General features: G+C 35.0%; 1 protein-coding gene across 1 annotated transcript; it reads left to right on the forward strand.

Annotated features, from left to right (window-relative positions):
- Positions 1 to 12,596: 12,596 nt before the first annotated feature.
- Positions 12,597 to 19,101, forward strand: LOC116114650 (probable UDP-N-acetylglucosamine--peptide N-acetylglucosaminyltransferase SPINDLY; the record flags this gene model as incomplete). The annotated part of the gene is made up of 10 exons (XM_031400793.1): positions 12,597 to 12,847; positions 13,342 to 13,778; positions 15,862 to 16,023; positions 16,133 to 16,308; positions 16,404 to 16,479; positions 17,176 to 17,304; positions 17,461 to 17,580; positions 17,682 to 17,750; positions 17,837 to 17,918; positions 19,007 to 19,101. Coding segments are annotated over exons 2-10 (1,320 nt in total), but the record flags the coding sequence as incomplete, so codon positions are not given.
- Positions 19,102 to 20,034: the final 933 nt, after the last annotated feature.

Raw genomic sequence — 20,034 nt, forward strand, 5'->3', positions numbered from 1 at the left:
GTTTTAGGACTTGTAAAAGTATCATAATGAACTTCAACTTTTTATTGCTTTATCTAAATGGAGGGGTTTTGATTATTGTAAGACCGAGTCAGGTAAAAGGGTCACTGAAATTGTTCATAGTGATTTTTGGACTAGAGGAATGGAGGTTATAAAAACTATTGAGCCATTGGTTCGAGTTCTTCGTTTGGTTGACGGTGATGGATCTACTAATGGTTACTTATATGAAGCAATGATGAGAGCAAAAGTTGCAATCAAGGAAATATGTAATAGTGAGGCAAGCAAGTATGGGAGAATTTGGGAATTGTTTGAGAATCGCTAGGTCAACAACATCATTCATCCGATACATGCTACAGTTGTCTTTCTCAATCCATCTTCTCACAAAATTTTAGAGAGGATATGGAGATGAAAGATGGCATCAATTTCATTCATAAAAACCTGTTTCTAATAGAAGAAAGGCATCCATTTATGAGAGAGGTTCAGTTGTATCATAGTAGCTACCTTATTTACTGCAACGGCAAAACGATGTTACAAACAAGTCATCCTCATAAGTTTTTTAAAAATTTGTATATCTTTTTTGTACATTGCTTCTCTCTTTGTATTCAAGAAAGTTTTTTATGTCATTTGCAGGAATATGGTGGGATTACAATGGAGATGATCTTTCTATGCTCAAGAAGTATGCCATTCAAATTTTGAGTCAATCTTGTAGCGCTTCGTCATGTGAGAGAAATTGGAGTGCCTTTGAAGCTAGTCAAAAAAAAAAAAAAAAAAAAAGGAATAGGTTGTCACATGAAATGTTAGACACACTTGTGTATATGAGGATGAACATGATGATGATGGATAAAATTCACTTCCACAATGAGTCGCGACTTGGAACCTATAGATCTTGAGAAATTGGGAGAGCTTCCAAACTATGAATATGAAGAAATTCATATGGATGAAGATGCTAATTCTGCACCTACGATAAAGGGTTACATGGATGACTTGATGGATAATGATGACATTTCTTGGCTGGATGGTGCCCTTTTTTGAGTTGTTATTGTTGTTTATGTACTTTGTGAGTTTTTTTAATAAACTATAATTTGAATTTTGGCTGTATTATTTGTGTATTTTATTTGTTTGGAGCTCTAATTTGACTTTGAATTTTGGTTTTGTTATGACTTATGTGTTTGGTTTGACACTATAATTGAATCTTAGCTATATATTGTGTTTGATTATGGAGACTATAATTTGAATCTTGGTTATATATTGTGTATTTGTGTTATATTATTAGGTCTAATTGTTATTGGTTAATTGAATACTTTACATTTGAAATGCTATATTGATTTTAAGCCAGGTGGTCAATGAAAAATGCTAAAACCAAGATTGATATTGCTGTATTTTTTAAAATGTATTATTGACAATGTGTCATATTAAACCCGTATATACCGGTACCGTATTTTTCCTGTATCCGAATTTTATGGCTGAACTTTTACCAACATATTTTTCACCATTTGCCGTATCATACCCGTAAAATTGTCAAACCCTTTTTTTGCCATAACCGTATTTACTAACTAGGCTTTTATCATGAATGTGGGGAGCCCATTAGGAGTGAATTAAAGTTCTATATAGGGACATACATCAAAGTCAATTCACTCTTCACATGACAAAAATGACCAAGCAGGAGAATGTAAGTGGCCCATTAATTGCCACTTAATTATGGGCATTAACATCCACTTCCTTTAAATGAGGGAAGTGGATGTAACTTGAGATAACCACCTTAGTAATCACTTGGGGTCCTAGGTGCGATTATAAATAGGGGTTGGTTTCTCTAATTTGATAAGGATAGTCTAAGAAAAACACCCAGAAATCCTAGAAATGAATTAAGTCTCCTAAGTGAATAAGTCGATATCAAACCACATAAGTCGAACACCGATGACATGAATTAAACCAGGTCCAAATGGAGTATGTAAATGATTATTCCACATTTTACAGAATAATAGATGATAATCTATAAAATTAACATAATGCTCACACATTAATGCTTTGAGTTATAACTTAAATACATAATACAGATTAAGATATCAATCACATAAACATTAAATGTACATTGAAGTTCTCCTTTGGGTGATACAACAGTATACAACAATAAAACATGATTGATGCTTAATTTTAATTTTACATAATTGGCAATTGTATATACTTCAATTAGGCATGCTTGCTATCTTTGGATATACAAAACACATTGAACCAAGTATATTAATTAACCATGATTATGTTCATGATTATAAAATTGATCGATCAACCTTTGGGCGATCCTTATATATTTTATAATCAGTGAGCTTCAAATTACTCATGCCAAGTAAAAACATAGATCATCATGTCATCTCATTAGTGGCAACACATACTCATAATGTTTAAAAACCCAGCTCGGCCCGACTGGTTGAACCGGGACCCGACCAGTGAGCCGGGCCGGGTGAGGCTAAAAACTGACATTATGAGTCTGCCTAGTCACACCTGCGATTTGACCGATGCATTGTAGCACCCGCCATTCCAACCATTATTTTAAAAAAAAATTGGGTCAACTTTAAAAAATTAAAAATTAAACCCATATTCTATAAAAATTAAATAGTTAAACCCTCAGTCCCAAAGCAAATATCAAAGATTCCCTCCCCCCCATCCCCCCCCCCACCCCCCCCCCCACCCCCCCCCCCCCCCCCCCCCCCCCCCCCCCCCCCCCCCCCCCCCCCCCCCCCCCCCCCCCCCCCCCCCCCTCCCCCCCCACCCCCCCCCCCCCACCCCCCCCCCCCCACCCCCCCCCCCCCCCCCCCCCCCCCGCCCCCCCATTTTCATGCCATTTCCCTCACTTTTGGTCTGACCTTAAAAATCTTCCACCGGAGTCTCCTTTTCACCGTCGAATTTCATCTCTTCAGCCTTCACCGTGAACTACTGTGTTCATCGTCAGCTAGGGTACCGAGAATCTCCTCCCATTTTGTGATCTACCATACACAGTGCAAAACAAAAATTCAATCGGTAAATCAATTACCTTTCTTTGCCTAGATCCGTGTATAGATTATACCGTTTACATGTTTATAAACAAAATCTGTATAAAGTAAATTCATTCAAGGATTAGAATACTTACGTACGTCTGGAGGCTCTTTCGAATATCTCTGATTTTGGATAGGAACACTATTCACGATACTGTTAATGGTTACTGTTCACCGTCTACGGCTCACGGTTACTGTTCACCGTCTATTGTTCACATAATTTTTTACCAATCGATTCAAAGTAGGATCCCACTCACGGAATTCCACACGAAGATAATCCGCAGAACCCTTGATTATTTTGTTAGAACAATCAAGGGCTTTAAGAATCAAGAAAGAAGAACAAGAAAAATTTTCTTCTTGAGAGAGAGAGATAGGGTGGCTAGGGTTTTAATTGAATGAATAATTCTCATGTTTTAATTTTAAGTTGCACTTATATAGTGCAACAATTAAAACCCTATTCCACTTAGGAATAGCCATGGGCTGCAACCCTAGTTTACCCTTGCAACCAAACACACCCTTTATGGTATTTTAATTAATTAATTATTATTATAATTAAAATCAATTAAAATATAAAAATATATTAGTATTTAATTAATAATAATAAATCATTTAAATATATACAGAGATATATTTAAATATAATCTCACTAATTTAATTTTAATATTAAAATTTAATACAGGCAACAAACTCAGCAAATTTAATTGCACTGTGAAATTACAAAAATACTATTTCATCCTAAAAGACGAAAATACCCTTCTCACAAATTGATTCTTAAATTATCTTCTAAGTGTGTGACCCGTAGTCTCCTTATCATATCAACAGTATTTAGTATCGTGATTAACACCAATTAATCGTCTCACTACACACAGACCAAGATTGACCCCTAACAAGGCATCATGGCCACCCGATAGATTCGGATTCCGCGAAACCGCAACCTGTCAACGATATGGTTACCGTGCAATCAAATCCTTTCATCAACTGTTATCTCATCGAGACTGAGGTACATAAATAGTGTCAATCTCAGATATCATCGACGTGTTTGTATTCAGTTACTAGACTAATGACAGGAATATTAAATTGGATTGAGCATCAACTCAATCCCACTATGGCCATAGATTTAGTGTCATTGCCATTTACTGAATTACCCAGTGAGATAACTTCTCCTGTACCCAGGAGGGATGAATCCTTTGTTGATCCACTATAGTCTCGATACACTTCTCAATGTAGCCAATCATTACGGTATTAATAGCTTTGAATAGAACTACGTTGGGCTAGTGTCAAACTATACCAATTGGTTCACAAGGCGCTCCGGTGATCTCAAGTCTAAGGATCACATGCACCACCATCCGTTAGAGGATTTATTCCATAGACACTAGGGTTACCATCATATGGAATCCTCTGGTGGGTCTGTCCATTGAACTTACCTCTAGCAAGCACCCATGCGTTGCACCAAGTTATTGGCAAACAACCTTGACAAGTGAGATCAGTCACTGCCTTTTGACAGAGTCGTTCAACACTATGATAGTCTTACCGTATTATATGTGTCCTTGGTTAGAATAATACTGGGGCTACGGATGTTTCTAGAATGGCCACCATATGTGATCATAAGGTTCTCACTATCAAGATTTGAAACACTTGATACCCTCGTCACGGTTCTACCATCCTAAGGACATATATCATTACATACACGATATAAAAGAATATGTCTTTTATTGATAAATAAACATTTATTACATAGTCAATTTTACAATAATTGATTGCCTCTAGGGCACCTACTCTAACATATTTCAGTGCGACATATTCCATTGGACATAGTTGGTTGATTAAGGTTAATTGCCATAATGATTTTGTGGCTTTATGTGGACATCTTGAAGTATTTGAATTTCTTATGTTTACACTTTACACAAAACACACATATGCCATGCAAGAATTAATCAAACATATTTAATCTTTAATTTAATTTGTGAAGATATTTTTGATTATGATCGACACTAACTTACTTGTTATTTGTGTCGCCAGGTTAGAGATCAAGATTAAAGACAAAGAATATGTCATCATCCGGGTCTTGTCAAAAATCTGCTTCCATGGATGTTTCACAATCTTTTCGATGAAGGAATGACATAGCATGGGGAGATGTTAATGAGGGCTTGGATGAAAATGGAAAGAAGATATTAACATGTCTTTACTGTGGCTAGATAATTAGAGGTGGAGGAATTTATCAAGTGAAACTGCCTCTAGCAGGTATAAAGGGAGAAGTTGGAAAGTGCTCTAAAGTTCCTTTCGATGTTAGATTCAAGATTGAAGCAGCACTAAATGAAATTGGGGCTAAGAATAAACAAAAAGTTGAACTTCGTAAGAATGTCAATCCTTATGGAGCTAGTGTACAACAATTTGAGGGTGATATATTAGATGAAGATCAAGAGTGTGAAGAGGTTTCTCCATGTTCAGCTCTAATTTCAAATTCAAGCACTAAGAGAAAAATATTTATTGGGATAGGTGACTATTTTGCTCCGAGGACTAAGCATGGGTATTAGCCCTCAATTAAGAGTGTTTTAGTCGAAAAAGAAGCTAAGTGGAGAGTGGACATGGCTGTTGCAAGGTTATTTTATGATTCTTGCATCCCAATTAATGTTATTAATTCAATTTATTTTCAACCTATGGTGGATGCTATAACTGCAATTGGTCCTGGGTATAAAATCCCAACTTATCATAATTTGTGTGTAAATTTATTAAGAGATGCTAGGAAAGAAGTGCAATTACTTGTTGATGGTTACAAGAAAACTTTGGAGGATGTTGGATGTACTTTAATGGTTGATGATTGGACAAATAATTCACATAGGTCTCTGATTAATTTTCTAGTCTATTGTCCTAAAGGAGGGTGTTTTGTGAAATCAGTAGATGCTTCACATGTTGTAAACGATGCTGCAACATTGTTCAGCTTGTTTGAGGAAATAACTTTATGGGTTCGACCAAACAACATTGTCCATCTTGTCACTGACAATGGAGCAAATTATAAAGGCTCTAAGAAAATGTTGTCTGAAAAATATAGCAGTATTACTTAGTCTCCTTGTGCAGCACATTGCATTAATTTGATGCTGAAAGACATAGCTGAGATGAGTCACATAGTTAACCTTTCGAGACGTGCATCTGAGGTTACAAAGTTTGTGTAGAATCATTCCTTTGTGCTAGCTTTGTTGAGGAAAAAACAGGTTATATACCTTTACCTCATATGTTTATAATTTACATTGTCAAGTCATATTATATATATACATTTTTTAATAATTTACTAAGTACTAACTGTCGAACCGGTCATCACAGTTACAAAATTAAACCTAAATACCATAGTTAGCGGTAAGCAAGATCGAATCCTCAAAGAGCAAGACTAACAACCTAATGTATATTTGAGTAACGAAAATGAAATTGGCAATTTGATTAATTAAACTAAACAAACTAAATGCAAATAATAAAAGCGTGAAATTAAAACTAACGAAGACTTTATAATAAAAATGTTGTCGCTACGGTTTTGGTTCGACATGAGACCAACTCACACAATTCTCCTCCATCCTCTACGATCCCCTAAACCTACAAGGCAAGGTAAATCAATGAAATAGTTTGCCGGCACTCTAGGTATAATCTATCATGTCTCAACTGATCACTCAAGTTTAATTGGTTAAAGACTATCATTAAACGCCAATAAATGCTACAAGACAATACCATTAGTTGGTACGTGATTAACAAATACAATTTGTCAACACGTATCTTCTAATCAACCAATTTCACAATAAACGCAACAACAGTAGAAATGAAATTAAATCTGAACACAACTCAATTACAATCGATGCGAAGTAATGAAAAGCAATATTCATCATTTAATTATTTCAAACCAATGTTTATCATTTAGCGAGTTTTATGAAAACATTAAATCACAATGGACAACAATATTCATCACAAATTATACTCAAACCTTATTAAAGTATCGAAATCAAACATGAAACAAAAACAAATATAATTCAAAACACAATACTACCAAATGTCCTATAATCGGGCTCATCCCGTAGTCAAGAGCTGATGAGGAGAGCTGTGAGTCAATCTCGATCTCGCCTCTGCCGTAACAGACAACCGGGAACTTAGCTGCTCATGGTGGTGTTGACGGAGGCTGAAGCAGTGGAAACGAAGCTGATCATGGTGAAGAGTAAGTAACCTACAATGATATGATGCGAAGAAGGGGTGAAAACAACCAACGGACAGCCCGGAATACGAACAGTCGCACTCACCGAAAAACATTAATTTTTCGACAGGTCTTTCGGAAAATGGTGTCGGAAATGGGATCCGAAGGTACCAATGGAAAGCTTTGGTGATGGGGAGTTCAGATCAGTCATGGGGAGATGAAAGGTCACCGGAAATGGGAGAGATCGCGGTTGGAAGGTGAAGAGGTGCGACAGCGAGATGGTGGATTCTGGCGACTTTGGTGGTAGATAAAGCTTGGAAAGGATAGATCCGGCTGTGGGGAAGTTAGATCGACCACCAGGGAACCCAATCGTCGTCGAAAAATGGCAAAATCATGGCTGAAATGCGAAAGGTCATGGCGTTGAAATATGAAACGTCGCGTTAGCAAAACGTGTCTCATGGTGGTGATTTGCGTTGGTGTCAACGAGATGATGATGACGATGCAAATGGAAGGTGGAGCGTCACCGGAGTTCGCCGGAAAAGAAGACGAAGAGTCGCCAGAAAATGGATGAACAACGCGCTCCTGTAATGCGACCCTTTGCGTTCTTTTTATACACAAAGTGAAAAATATCACTTTGGTCCCTACACGATTGGAAAGTGACAAAATCAACCCCAAGTTTAATGACAATTTAACCCCTGAATAGCATAAATGAGACAAAACCAACTCTAATCCATAAACCACAACCTAATATCAATTCATACAATTTCCAAAATCATTCCAAACATGTTAAATTCATAAGAAAAATATTAGAAAGCGATTTTCGTAAATAAATTCATAAATTCTTTAATTATCTCAATATGATTTCATTTTAATCACACATATGGTCTTTTTATCACCAAAATAGAGTCACTTTCATGACTCTAACACTAACATCTATTGTCTATCACTTGAATAGGGTTGGACATAAATTATACGCCTAAGTGCAACCCGTTTTGCCACAACTTTCATTGCATTGAGTAGCCTACATCAGCACAAACATGACTTGCAATCTATGATGATAGATATAACTTTTGTGGAGTCTCGATATGCAAAAACTAATAAAGGCAAAGCCTTTATTTCCATAGTTCTAGATAACCGATTATGGGATGACATTGGTATAATTTCCAAAGTTGTGAGTCCATTGATGCGTATGCTCCGGATTGTAGACTCAGATGAGAGGCCTTCAATATGATATGTGTATGAAGGCATGTACAGAACGAGGATGGGGATCAAAAAGCTGTTTAAGAATAAGAAAAATTTGCACAAGCCTTATACAACAATTATTAAGATGCTCTGGGATAGGATGTTGCACCGTGATATTCATGCAGCAGCATATTATTTGAATTCTACTTTTAAATATGATGAAGATACTTTTTCCAAAAAACTTGAGGTCATGTATGGTTTCCTTGACACTATTGACAATAAAGCAAGTGCATTCAAAATGAGCAAGACAACGTTACTGGAGGAGAGTAGATTATATCGAGACCGTCTAGAAAGCTTTTCTCGTGAGTTTGCTCTTCAAACTTGCAAAACTACACGGTCGGGTATGTAATAGTTATTAACTTTTTAAGTTATGAAATTGTGTTTATTTCTTATGTAATTTATACTTTTATTCTCAATTAGATGAATGCTGGAGGACATTTGGGTTTAGTGCTCCAAATTTGCAAAAGTTTGCAATCAAAATTCTAAGTCAAACTTTGGCCTCTTCCAGATGTGAGCAAAATTGGAGTGTTTTTGAACACATACATACTAAAAAGAGGAACATATTAGAGCATCCATAGTTGAATGATTTGGTTTTCACTCATTATAACTTGCATTGCAAAATAGGTATAAAGCCTTCTTCATTTTGTTTTAATTATTATCTCTTCTTTTATTTTCATTGATGTCTTTATTGGTCATGATTTGAACATTTAATTTTGCTATTTCGGGAGTTGTTACAAGAAAATTACTTATGATCCTGTTGATTTTGAGAGTATTGATAAAACTGAATGGTGGATAGTTGATGAGGAAGAGGAGGTTGGTGAGCTTAATTATGATGAATTGGAACAATCATTATATGGAGAAGGAGCTATTCCTATAGATGGCGGTGATCACTGTTCTTATTATGACTCAATAGATGCTTCAGAAGGTTGTTTCCAATTTTTTAAGCAATTTCAATTTGGTAGTGGCTAGTTTATATTCAATTAGCTTAAATGGGAATACTTAACTTATGGTTTTCTTTTTTGCTAGAATTTTTTGTAGATGATGTTGCCGATGTTAATAATGATGATGATCATCTATCAGATGGTGTGTGAACTGTGAATTTTAATTGAGGATGGAAGGATGGATTGAAGACCATTTGGTGAAGATCATTTTTTGTTAGAATGTTGAAGTGTTAAACAACTATTATGTGATTTCTTCCTTCATTTTGTTATTTTGATTTGCAATTTGTTGTATTATTGATGTAATGATGTTTGATGATGCTTTGCTAAAGACTTTTTATTCAGGAGTTTAAAATTTGGATCCAAATTATGGAATTTTGCATTCTATGAACAGTAACATTGTTAACGTCAGCATGATGATGTCACCGATCGAACCAGCTGGTTAAACCGGTCCACCTGGGACCCGACCAACTTGCTGGGTTTTGTCCCGAATCAATTTTTAAAACATTGATAATGAGTAATTGAATTTTACTTAATTTGACATCTATGACGATTTCTAATTCAGCCACTTTAGTGATTAACAAATTGCACATAATATAGTTATCAAATTAAGTGATAGTAACAATAATTTCTTAATTTGTATGGAATATAATCAAGAAATTGCAGTGACATACATATAACTTCATACAACAATCATCAGTAATAGGAAGAATAAACAAATTTCATAATAGGAATAGGAAGACCCACTCCTGGAACTAGAACAACCGTTCCTAGAACTGGAAAGTCATTCTTGGGACTGGAACATGCGTTCTAGCATACCTAAGTCGTTTTAGAGGAACAGTCTCGTTCCAGTGACCGTTCCTTCCTTTGCAATTTACGTGCACCAAGTGGAATGACCATTCCTTTAAGAGGAACACCCATTCCTTAATCCATACAACCATTCAGCGGAAATAAACCAAAACAGTAACTATTATCGTAATCATTCTTCATCAACAGAATTAGAAATCTTCAATTAGGAAGAAATTAACAATATAAACGGAAAATCACAAGTTCTAAATCATGCTCTGGTACTACATGTAAGAGAATTCCCATAATTATACAAATACAAACCCTAATTTTGCATAAACATTATCCCTAAGATCTTTGAACAATGTGATTTTCACAATTCATAATGTAGGAGAAAACATACCTTGATCCATGATGATTTACCTCCTGTAAATTCATTCTAGATGAGAATTCATTCAGAGAAATTAGGTTTCCCTCACTTGACCCCTTTAGACTTGATAGATTGTTTCTTGATGGAGAGGAAACTATTGATGTTAATTGGGCAGAGGACTCCGCTCCTTTTCTATTAATGTAATCACACGATCCATCAAAGCGTGCGTTAATTGGAAGACACCTCTCTGTTGACCAATAGGATTTTAGCACATAAATAATAATTACACTTTAATAATATTTTATATAAATAAAATATTAGATCTAACAAATAAGTCACATGGGCCAGTGAATAAAATATATTCTAGAAGTTAACCGTATTTTACTGGAATTTATTTAGAAATGGGGTCTTATTCAATAAAATATGACGTGTTAATAGCATCACTTATTTGTATAATCATAAATACATTTTGTAGCGGTTTTTTTTTAAATAATATTTTAAAAATAAAATAGTTAAATAAGTCTCATATGTGTTTCAAAATATAAAAAAAACTCCCTAGAAAAGATTTGACACAAAGGCAAATTACTAATACTTTCAAAGCAATTTCACAAATTCTTTTATACAATTTGATATGAGAATGGCTAAGAGATAATGACAACAGATTACTCAAATTTTGGAACGGCAATTATTGTAGTTTTGAGGACCATCGGATTGCCGCCAAGACAATTCAATGGTCTTGTATAACATTTACCCCATAACTCAACAATTTGCTATTATTAATTATAAATACAAATTTTGGCATGTTTTATTATAACACAATTCTTAGATTTGTTTAGTTTTAGGATAAATTACTTAATTAAAACTGAAATTAAGATATGGTTATATAACTAAGAATTTTGTTAAAATTTTTGAACGATAAAAACCTCATATCGATTTTAATGCTATATTTGCACGAGTTTGTGGCGTACAATTGCAGGATGCAAGAGTGATTTCAAAAGGGGATGAAGTCAAGAAACCACAAGAGTGACTTTACTCATAATAAAATCTACTTGAAGAGTTTATTCAAAGATGGTTTGCACAATTAATTCCCGACTTCTTTCGATTCAATCATGCATTTTTTTTGTAACAAAAACAAACAAATCACCTAAAACTAAAGATAAACTAAGTCAACAAATCTACAAATAATAATAAATTTTATCTCTATTCTTTGGGCTGTACAAGATCAAATCAATATGAAGGTTTATTCAAAGAACAAGATTAAACATCGTCTAAAGATATTTTGTTTTGATTTCTTCCTGAAGTAGTGTTAGGTGGTGAGGATAAACAAGTTAAAAAGACATTTTTGGTCGAATATATATCTTGACAAAGATGTTTGTTAACTAATGCATTTAATTTGAGTATCTAATAAGGGTCTTATAAGTACATTTTTCTTAATTTTAACTCATTGGATTATATTATAACACATCAATTTTGATGACTTAGTTTATATAAGAAATTTGCATATGTAACATTATTCTTATCATATATATGAAACACAATAGTCTTTTTTCTTTTAATTCAAAGTGTAGTATATTTAAACCGTCGATGTTATAACTTGAAGCTTGGGAAGAATTACATTATAGTGCTTGTGTGAAATCCAAAAGTAAATTTGTGCGGATCTGAACAATTTTTATTTAGTTGAACCTAAGATATGACTACTTATATGTTTTATTACTAGTGAAATTTTTTCTATTTTTAAAAAAGAATTAAAAGTTGAATTTATGAAATACAACTTGAGTAGGCAAAAGAAATCACAGATGAGGAAAATATAACAATGACATAGTGGGGAATTGAAAAGAGATAAAATGATGGGTAACCAACCATGATGTAACTCTAAAACGACAACGACCCCTTAAATCTGGGCGCCAAAGTCACCTTATGCACAATTTTTTACCAGCAAAACTACACAACTTGTATTCTAGTGGTACGATAGCAAATAAAGTCAAAATGCGGGGGTTTAACTGACAAATTCTTGTTGTAATTAACGAACGGACATCACAGTCCCTTTCTCTCTTTTGTTTTTGGGAGACATCGAACCCAACCCGTGTCTGTTCGTGTTATGTTCCTGCTGTGTTTGTGTTGAGTTTCAGCACACAGGGAGAGATAGAGAGAGAGAGGCAGAGGGGAGTCTTTTGACACCCTATTTCAAACGCACGAACCTACAAATGAGAAGAGTTTGAACTGGTAAAAGCAAGCAAGGGCTAGTGTTTTTCACTCTGCCTTTTTCGCAAACATTTAGTATGCGTCACTAGTTCTGGAGAGCTTCTTGTTTACTTTGAATGTGAGTTTCCAAGCCCTAATTTTTACTGACTTTTGCTTTTTATGTGTGTGTTGATATGGGATTATCGTTGATTATGAGATTTGATTGTGGGTAGAATTTGGTTGGATCCCATATTTTGTCTTTCGTTGAAGTGGGATTTTCTGGGTTGCACGGATGGTTTTGTTTTAGCTGTTTGTTCCTTAGGGTTTTTCTTTATAAAGTAGGATGAGTTTTAATTAAACTGTGTCGTTTAGCAATGGTGTAGCTACTACTGTTTTGCATGGTTAGGGTTTTTTTATCGTTCAAGGTTTTATTTCAACTGGGTTTTGCCAATTTCTGGGTACAAGGATTGAATGAGTCGATAATAATTCTCAGTTGCTAAATAGTCGAGCTCTATATTATTTATTTTCTCCAAAAGTTTCAAACTTCGGTTTATTTCAGTTCAATTTGTTATTTTTGAGATATGGGATTATATATGGGACTAAATTTTAATTTTTTTGATTGTTTTTTGTTAGAGGAGTGAACTTTTAGATATACCCGGATGGCATGGACGGAAAAAGATGTCAGTAATGGCAGAAAGAGAGACCCAATTCAAGAAAATGGTTTTTTGAAGGGGCCACAATCTTCTCCTGGTACCAATGGCTCTCCCGTGGCTATTGCTTCAGCACAACAGGGGTTTGAAGGGAAGGATAATCTCTCTTATGCAAATATTCTCCGATCAAGGAACAAGTTTGTTGATGCTCTTGCACTCTATGACCTTGTTTTGGAGAAAGATAGTGGCAATGTTGAGGCTCACATTGGGAAAGGAATATGCCTGCAGATGCAGAACATGGGAAGGCCTGCTTTTGACAGTTTTGCAGAAGCCATCAAGTTGGACCCGCAAAATGCATGTGCCCACACACATTGTGGTATACTGTACAAAGACGAGGGACGCCTGGTAGAGGCTGCCGAGGTATGCTCATGGCAGTTAAGTCGATTTTACAATGATGACAATCTTGCATGATAGATAATTAGTTTGTCTTATGCTTGTGTACTTATAGAGCCTAGACCCTGGTGAAATTCGATAATGTTTGCACCCACTTTTTGTATTACTTGTAGTTGGTTGTACTACATTGATCTATATTTTTATGATTAATTCTGATGAACATATCAATTTTGCTTATAATTTTGATACAAAAAGGGTGAATTACCAAATATGATGTACAGTGAATTTGGTATTTCTGGTTGTTAACTTTGAACATAACGAAATTCAGTTATTATTGAGACCTCATCTTTTTGCATTCCTATTGCCTTTGAGCTAGCCCGCTAAGAAAATATGGGTTCAACCATGTTCAGTGTAGCTTAGGTTTAGCTTGATGTGACAAAGTAGAGTCTTGAAACCGTGCTGTACTGCTAGCATTTTAACAAGACTGGTTATTGATTACTTTAGTTGGGTCACAGTACAAAAGGTAGCTCAATATGGCGACTTTGCCTATAGAGAGATGCAGAATTTGGTGGTTCTGCCTGCACAGCATTGATCTATCATATGTTTGTACTGGTCTCAATTGGCATTGCTTTCTTGCTGTGGTCTCTTTGTGAATTGGCACTAGAAGTCCATGTCGCCACCTAAGGAATGCAGCATCTTTGCTTTCCTTGATCAACATAGACTAAAGGTGTGCTTGGGAACATATTTGGAACTCTTAAATGTGCTTTTGAAATCAATAATGTGGTGTATGGCTATAATAGTCGAAGTGCTTTTTGGAGTGAAAAAAGGCATTTGGAATGACTTATAGAAAAGCGCTAACTTTAGGTGCCTTCTGAATCTGGTACTTTTCTAGAAAATGCTCAAACACATTTCTCCGAAGTCAGCCTGCACACTTTTTGCCTTTGACACCATCTCTATTTTTTCATACCATTGCTCAAGGTTGTGGTGACTAATTGAATGTCTTGCTCTTATTTTGCCGTTAGTAAAGAGATCGTAATCTTCTTACAATTCCTTGTCCCACACTACCATTAAACTGCATTTTCTAAGCTATTACTGATAGCTATCTGTTGTGACTGCTGTGGTGCTTGTACATTGTTGCCAAACTGCTTGAGAGTTGTTCTTGTGGGTGGTTCATTCATGTTGATAGTAGGCAATTCTTTGATTTTGATAAATATATCTTGCTAAAGTGGAAAATAGCTTTCTTGCTATTGGTTTGTGGAGTTTGCTTAAACTTTTCTCTGTACCTATAACTGATAGCTTGCTCTTTCCCTAAGTGCTAAAATTCCTCACCATGCCTTTTGCAACCTCACCTAGTTCCATCTTTACTGTCTATTGTCCTACTGCCTTGGCCTTCCTAATAATATCCTTAGTATTGCTAATGTTTGCTTGAATTGCATGACTACTTCCATACCTTGCCGGTGCTGCTATCTTTAGAATGTTTGATTGTTAGGACCTGAGCATTTTTCATTTTTCATGCTCACCACCCAAGGATATAGATTTAACAACTACCACATGAGCAAACATGCTTAGAAGATTACTGATACCTTTTCTATTGGAAGGTTCAGTATTATCTAAGTTCTTTCCCACTGATGTGGATGAAAGGGGATAATTAGGGTCTTTAGTTATGCTAAGATAGTTATCTTTACTGCTTCGAGGGTCATTTGACCCATGAATGCTTTTTTGTTCCCCTAGTAGAAAAAAAGATTTTTTCTTTCATTGTTGCATATTTATTTTTTTCTCAATAAAGGTTTAATATCTTATAGTTTTAGCCTTCAGAATTGTTTTAGATTAAAAGAAAGTTCCCATCCTTCTAGTCATCTAAAGAAATTCTAGTTGATTGTCATGCTGATATATATAATTGCACATCTGCTTTATTTATTGTGCTTGCTTCTGTGTAGAGTATTAAATGTAATGCTCTTTCAAATTATATATTCCCGTTTGTGTACTGTGCTGAATAACTTGCACTAAATTTTGGCCTGTAATGAATGAATTATATATATAATTTTTTTTCCCTGCTAAAAAGTGATTTATGTCTGATTATTACTAAGGCTTGATCAATTTACTTGGACAGTCATACCAAAAGGCGTTGAGTGCGGACCCTTCTTACAAACCAGCTGCAGAGTGCCTAGCAATTGTTCTAACAGATCTTGGAACCAGCTTAAAGCTAGCTGGCAACACTCAAGAGGGAATTCAGAAGTATTATGAAGCCTTAAGAATAGATCCTCATTATGCTGTAATTTCATGTTTTCTCTTATCTCGAGTCTTCTTTTGTTGATATATTTTTTCGCTTTTGTGGGTATACTTCTTTTTTTAATTTTTTAACTTAAAATTTAAATGTGCAGCCAGCATATTACAACCTTGGTGTTGTCTACTCTGAAATGATGCAATATGATACGGCACTTAGTTGCTATGAGAAGGCTGCTTTGGAGAGGCCTCTGTATGCTGAAGCATACTGCAATATGGGTGTCATCTATAAAAATCGTGGTGACTTGGAGTCAGCCATTGCTTGTTATGAGAGGTATTCAGCTAAATTGTTTACAATTTTGTCTCTGTGCCTTGATTGTGCTTTGTACCCCTTGCTAAGGCTATGTGTTCTAAATGCTGCTGTCTCAGGTGTCTTGCCGTGTCACCAAATTTTGAGATTGCAAAGAACAATATGGCAATAGCCTTGACAGATTTAGGAACAAAGGTGGTTTCTTGTGGCCAGAGATCTTCTTGCAGTCATAAATGAAATACAGTATTCTATCTTTATGTCAGAATTTTGAAATTTCCGTTTTTAAGTTTTAGCTGACCAAGTATCCAAGGTTTTCATGAAATTGACATGAGCTTGAGCTTGTAGTTTTATCAAAAGATGAAATTAATACTAGATGTTTACGATGGAGTTAAGGTGCAGAACTGCTTGAAAATCTTTGCTCAATTGTATTAATCAGGGATTTATCTACTTAAAGAGATCTAAAATTAACAGGACGCTATAGATTCCAACTTCTTAATCTAACATAGTATTATAGAAATGATTTTTTCCAGATATGCTGGGAACGTAAAATGAACTTTTGGTAAAATTTCCAACCTTTACTTTGTTCAGGACAGTTTCAATCATTTTCATCCTCATATTTTTCTGGATAAACATTATTATACTGTTTAGTTTTCAGTTTTGGTTTATAATGTCAAATTATAGATTCCAGTTATTGGTGTTGATATTGTTAACTTTTATGTTATTTCTTTTTTAAAGTTATTCTTCTAGTTTCTTCTTTCTACATGTTTTCTTCTATGAAAAGTATACTGACTGCTTTCTTGTCTGTCAACTCAATCGCATTGTTCTCATGCCTATCATGATTAGCTTTCAATCTTCTCCTTGAATTTGGGCTCACTGGTTTGCTTTATTCAGGTTAAATTAGAGGGTGACATCAATCAAGGTGTGGCGTATTACAAGAAGGCTTTGTATTATAATTGGCACTATGCTGATGCTATGTATAATCTTGGGGTTGCTTATGGCGAAATGCTTAAATTTGACATGGTAGGGACATGTTTGTGCATGCATGTGCATTTGTTTATGTTATATTTGGGATAATGGTGAACAAATTTTTCCCTTTTGTCATATATGTAATATGGATTGTACTTTTTTCTTTCTTAATGGTTTTGTCAGTTAGAATCTAATAACCAAATTGTACAGGCAATTGTATTCTACGAGCTTGCTTTTCATTTCAATCCCCATTGTGCTGAAGCATGCAACAATTTGGGAGTGATATACAAAGATCGAGACAATCTTGATAAAGCTGTAGAGTGTTATCAGGCAATTTTCACTGCTTGTGTGGCATTTTAGTTTTATTAGTCAGATGCTTAGGGTTTATTGTTTTGGTTCTCATTATCATTATCATCATTTTCATTTGGCAGATGGCTTTATCAATTAAACCAAACTTCTCCCAGTCTCTGAACAACCTTGGTGTTGTCTACACTGTCCAGGTTTGCTTTTGAATAGTTTTTGGTTTTAGATATATGAAGATGGCATATGTGGTGAAAATTGCTGATTATCTATTGACCATTGGCAGGGTAAAATGGATGCTGCGGCAAGCATGATTGAAAAAGCTATTGTTGCTAATCCAACATATGCTGAAGCATATAATAACTTAGGTCTCTCTCTCTAGCTTTGTTTTGTGTCAATCTTACTATCTATGGCTAAATTGTCAAAATAATCCTGCAACTCAGACCTGAAGATGCAATTCATACAACTTTGAACTTGATTAACAAAAGTTTTAATAACAGTTGAAGAATCAGTTTCCACAGTTAGGCTTTTTGCTTCTCTTTGGTTCTCAGTGTCAATGGAAAATTTAAGACACCTTGTTAGTTTTTTCTATTGTAGCTGGGAATGTTTTGAGTTATTTTTGTGGATTGTTCGGGCTGAAGGGTCTTTGTTTTTGTCATAAGTATACAGATAGTTACACAAATATAGTTTTTAATATCGTAATCAGGATTTTTGTGTTTTCTCTCTCTTCTTTTTTGTGAGCATAAATTTCATACTTTGTATATAAAAAAGCACTTTCAGCAAGAGGAGATTTTTGAAGAAAGCCACAAGTAAAAGAAACAGTGATATGCATAAGTAGATTTTTGCTTTTGGGAGAGGAAAGAAAGCCAAGACCGTATGGAAAGTGTGGTGTTAATTCTTCTTTGGTTGATTTGACAATAAAGAAATGACCGTAGTTTTGAAGGGACAATGAAGAACTCAATATCTTATGGAACAACACTTGGTTTCTATCATCTTTATGGGCCTTAGTGTCTGTAGAATTTCAAGATTCTTCTTTCTTCTTTATTCAGCTTAATCGGGAAAGGGTTGTAATATAATTATTTTCATGGGCTGTTTTAGTAGTAAGGATTAGTAACATGTTTATGAGGGTTATTTAGATGTAGATTCACACATATAAGGATGTACAACTTTTTTCTTTTCAAGGGCTTTTTGTTATTTATGGACACATGGTCTACTTATGTAGTTCTTCTTTATTAATACAACTTTCAGTTGTTTCCTGTCCCAAAAAAAAAAAGAAGAAAAAATAAAAAACTACAGATTGTCCAGAATAGAGTAATTATTATGGTTTAGACTCCTTGTTGCTTTCTATTTGCTCTTAACTTTACATTTTCAAGTTGTCTTGGAGGACATAATGCTTGTTTTCATCTGTATCTGATGTTCCGTGAGTAAATGTGTTCTTTATTATCTTCATTTGTAGGGGTTCTCTATAGAGATGCTGGCAACATCTCTCTGGCTATCGAAGCTTATGAGCAATGTCTCAAGATAGACCCTGATTCTCGTAATGCAGGCCAGGTACCATAACTTCTAGGTCTTTCATGTGAAGTTTTAATGCTTGTAAAGTTCTGTTCCTTGTGATGGTTGCATGCCTTCAACAACACTGTTTTAAATGTGGCATTTGAAGTGTTATGTTGAAGGTTTAGCATGATTACCTTGAGGCATACTTGTTAATCATTTGACATGCAGATTGTGTGTAATGTGCAATTTGAATTGGTTATTTGATTTTTTACTATATTTAGATATTAACTGACCTCTCGTGAGGTTTCAAAAAACATCTACTTGACGCTTAAACTATGAGAAATCTTCAGTAACTCCCTTAGATTTGGCAAAATCATCACCTATCTCCTTTTGACCATGAAATTCAAAGGTTTAAATTAACATGGTCAGGGGAGGTAAGTGATGATTTTATGGAATGTGTGGGGAGGTAGATTGGTTTCTAATACTTGTGGGGTTTTGCTGATATTTCCTTAAACCTGAGTGGAGGTTAGAGATAAGAGGCCTATATACATATATAGTGATGATTTTATGGAATGTGAGGGGAGGTAGCATTGATTTCTAATATTTGTGGGGTTTTGCGGATATTTCCTTAAACCTGAGTGGAAGTTAGAGATAATAGGCTTCTGAAATCCTGATATCCTAATTTTAGCTTAAATCCAGATGGCGAAGGCTGGCCATGAGTGGAGGTTCGAGATAAGAGGCCTATATACATATAAGGCAACAGACAAGATAATTTGAAAACAAAAACCATGTGTCAGGTGCATTAAATGAGGTGAGAGAATTTTCCCTTAAATATCACATTTTCTATATTGGAAAAGCTTTTCTTATACTCATCTTTGTTAGCTTCTTCAAAAACTTTTTTTATTCCTCTCGGGCCATAAAACCCAAAATACAGCAAGCACAACAATTCCACAGAAACTTATCCTTTTCTCTCTCACCGAAAGCACGATA

The sequence above is a fragment of the Pistacia vera genome, unplaced genomic scaffold (assembly GCF_008641045.1).
Source record: "Pistacia vera cultivar Batoury unplaced genomic scaffold, PisVer_v2 Contig717, whole genome shotgun sequence".
Lineage (NCBI taxonomy): Eukaryota > Viridiplantae > Streptophyta > Magnoliopsida > Sapindales > Anacardiaceae > Pistacia > Pistacia vera.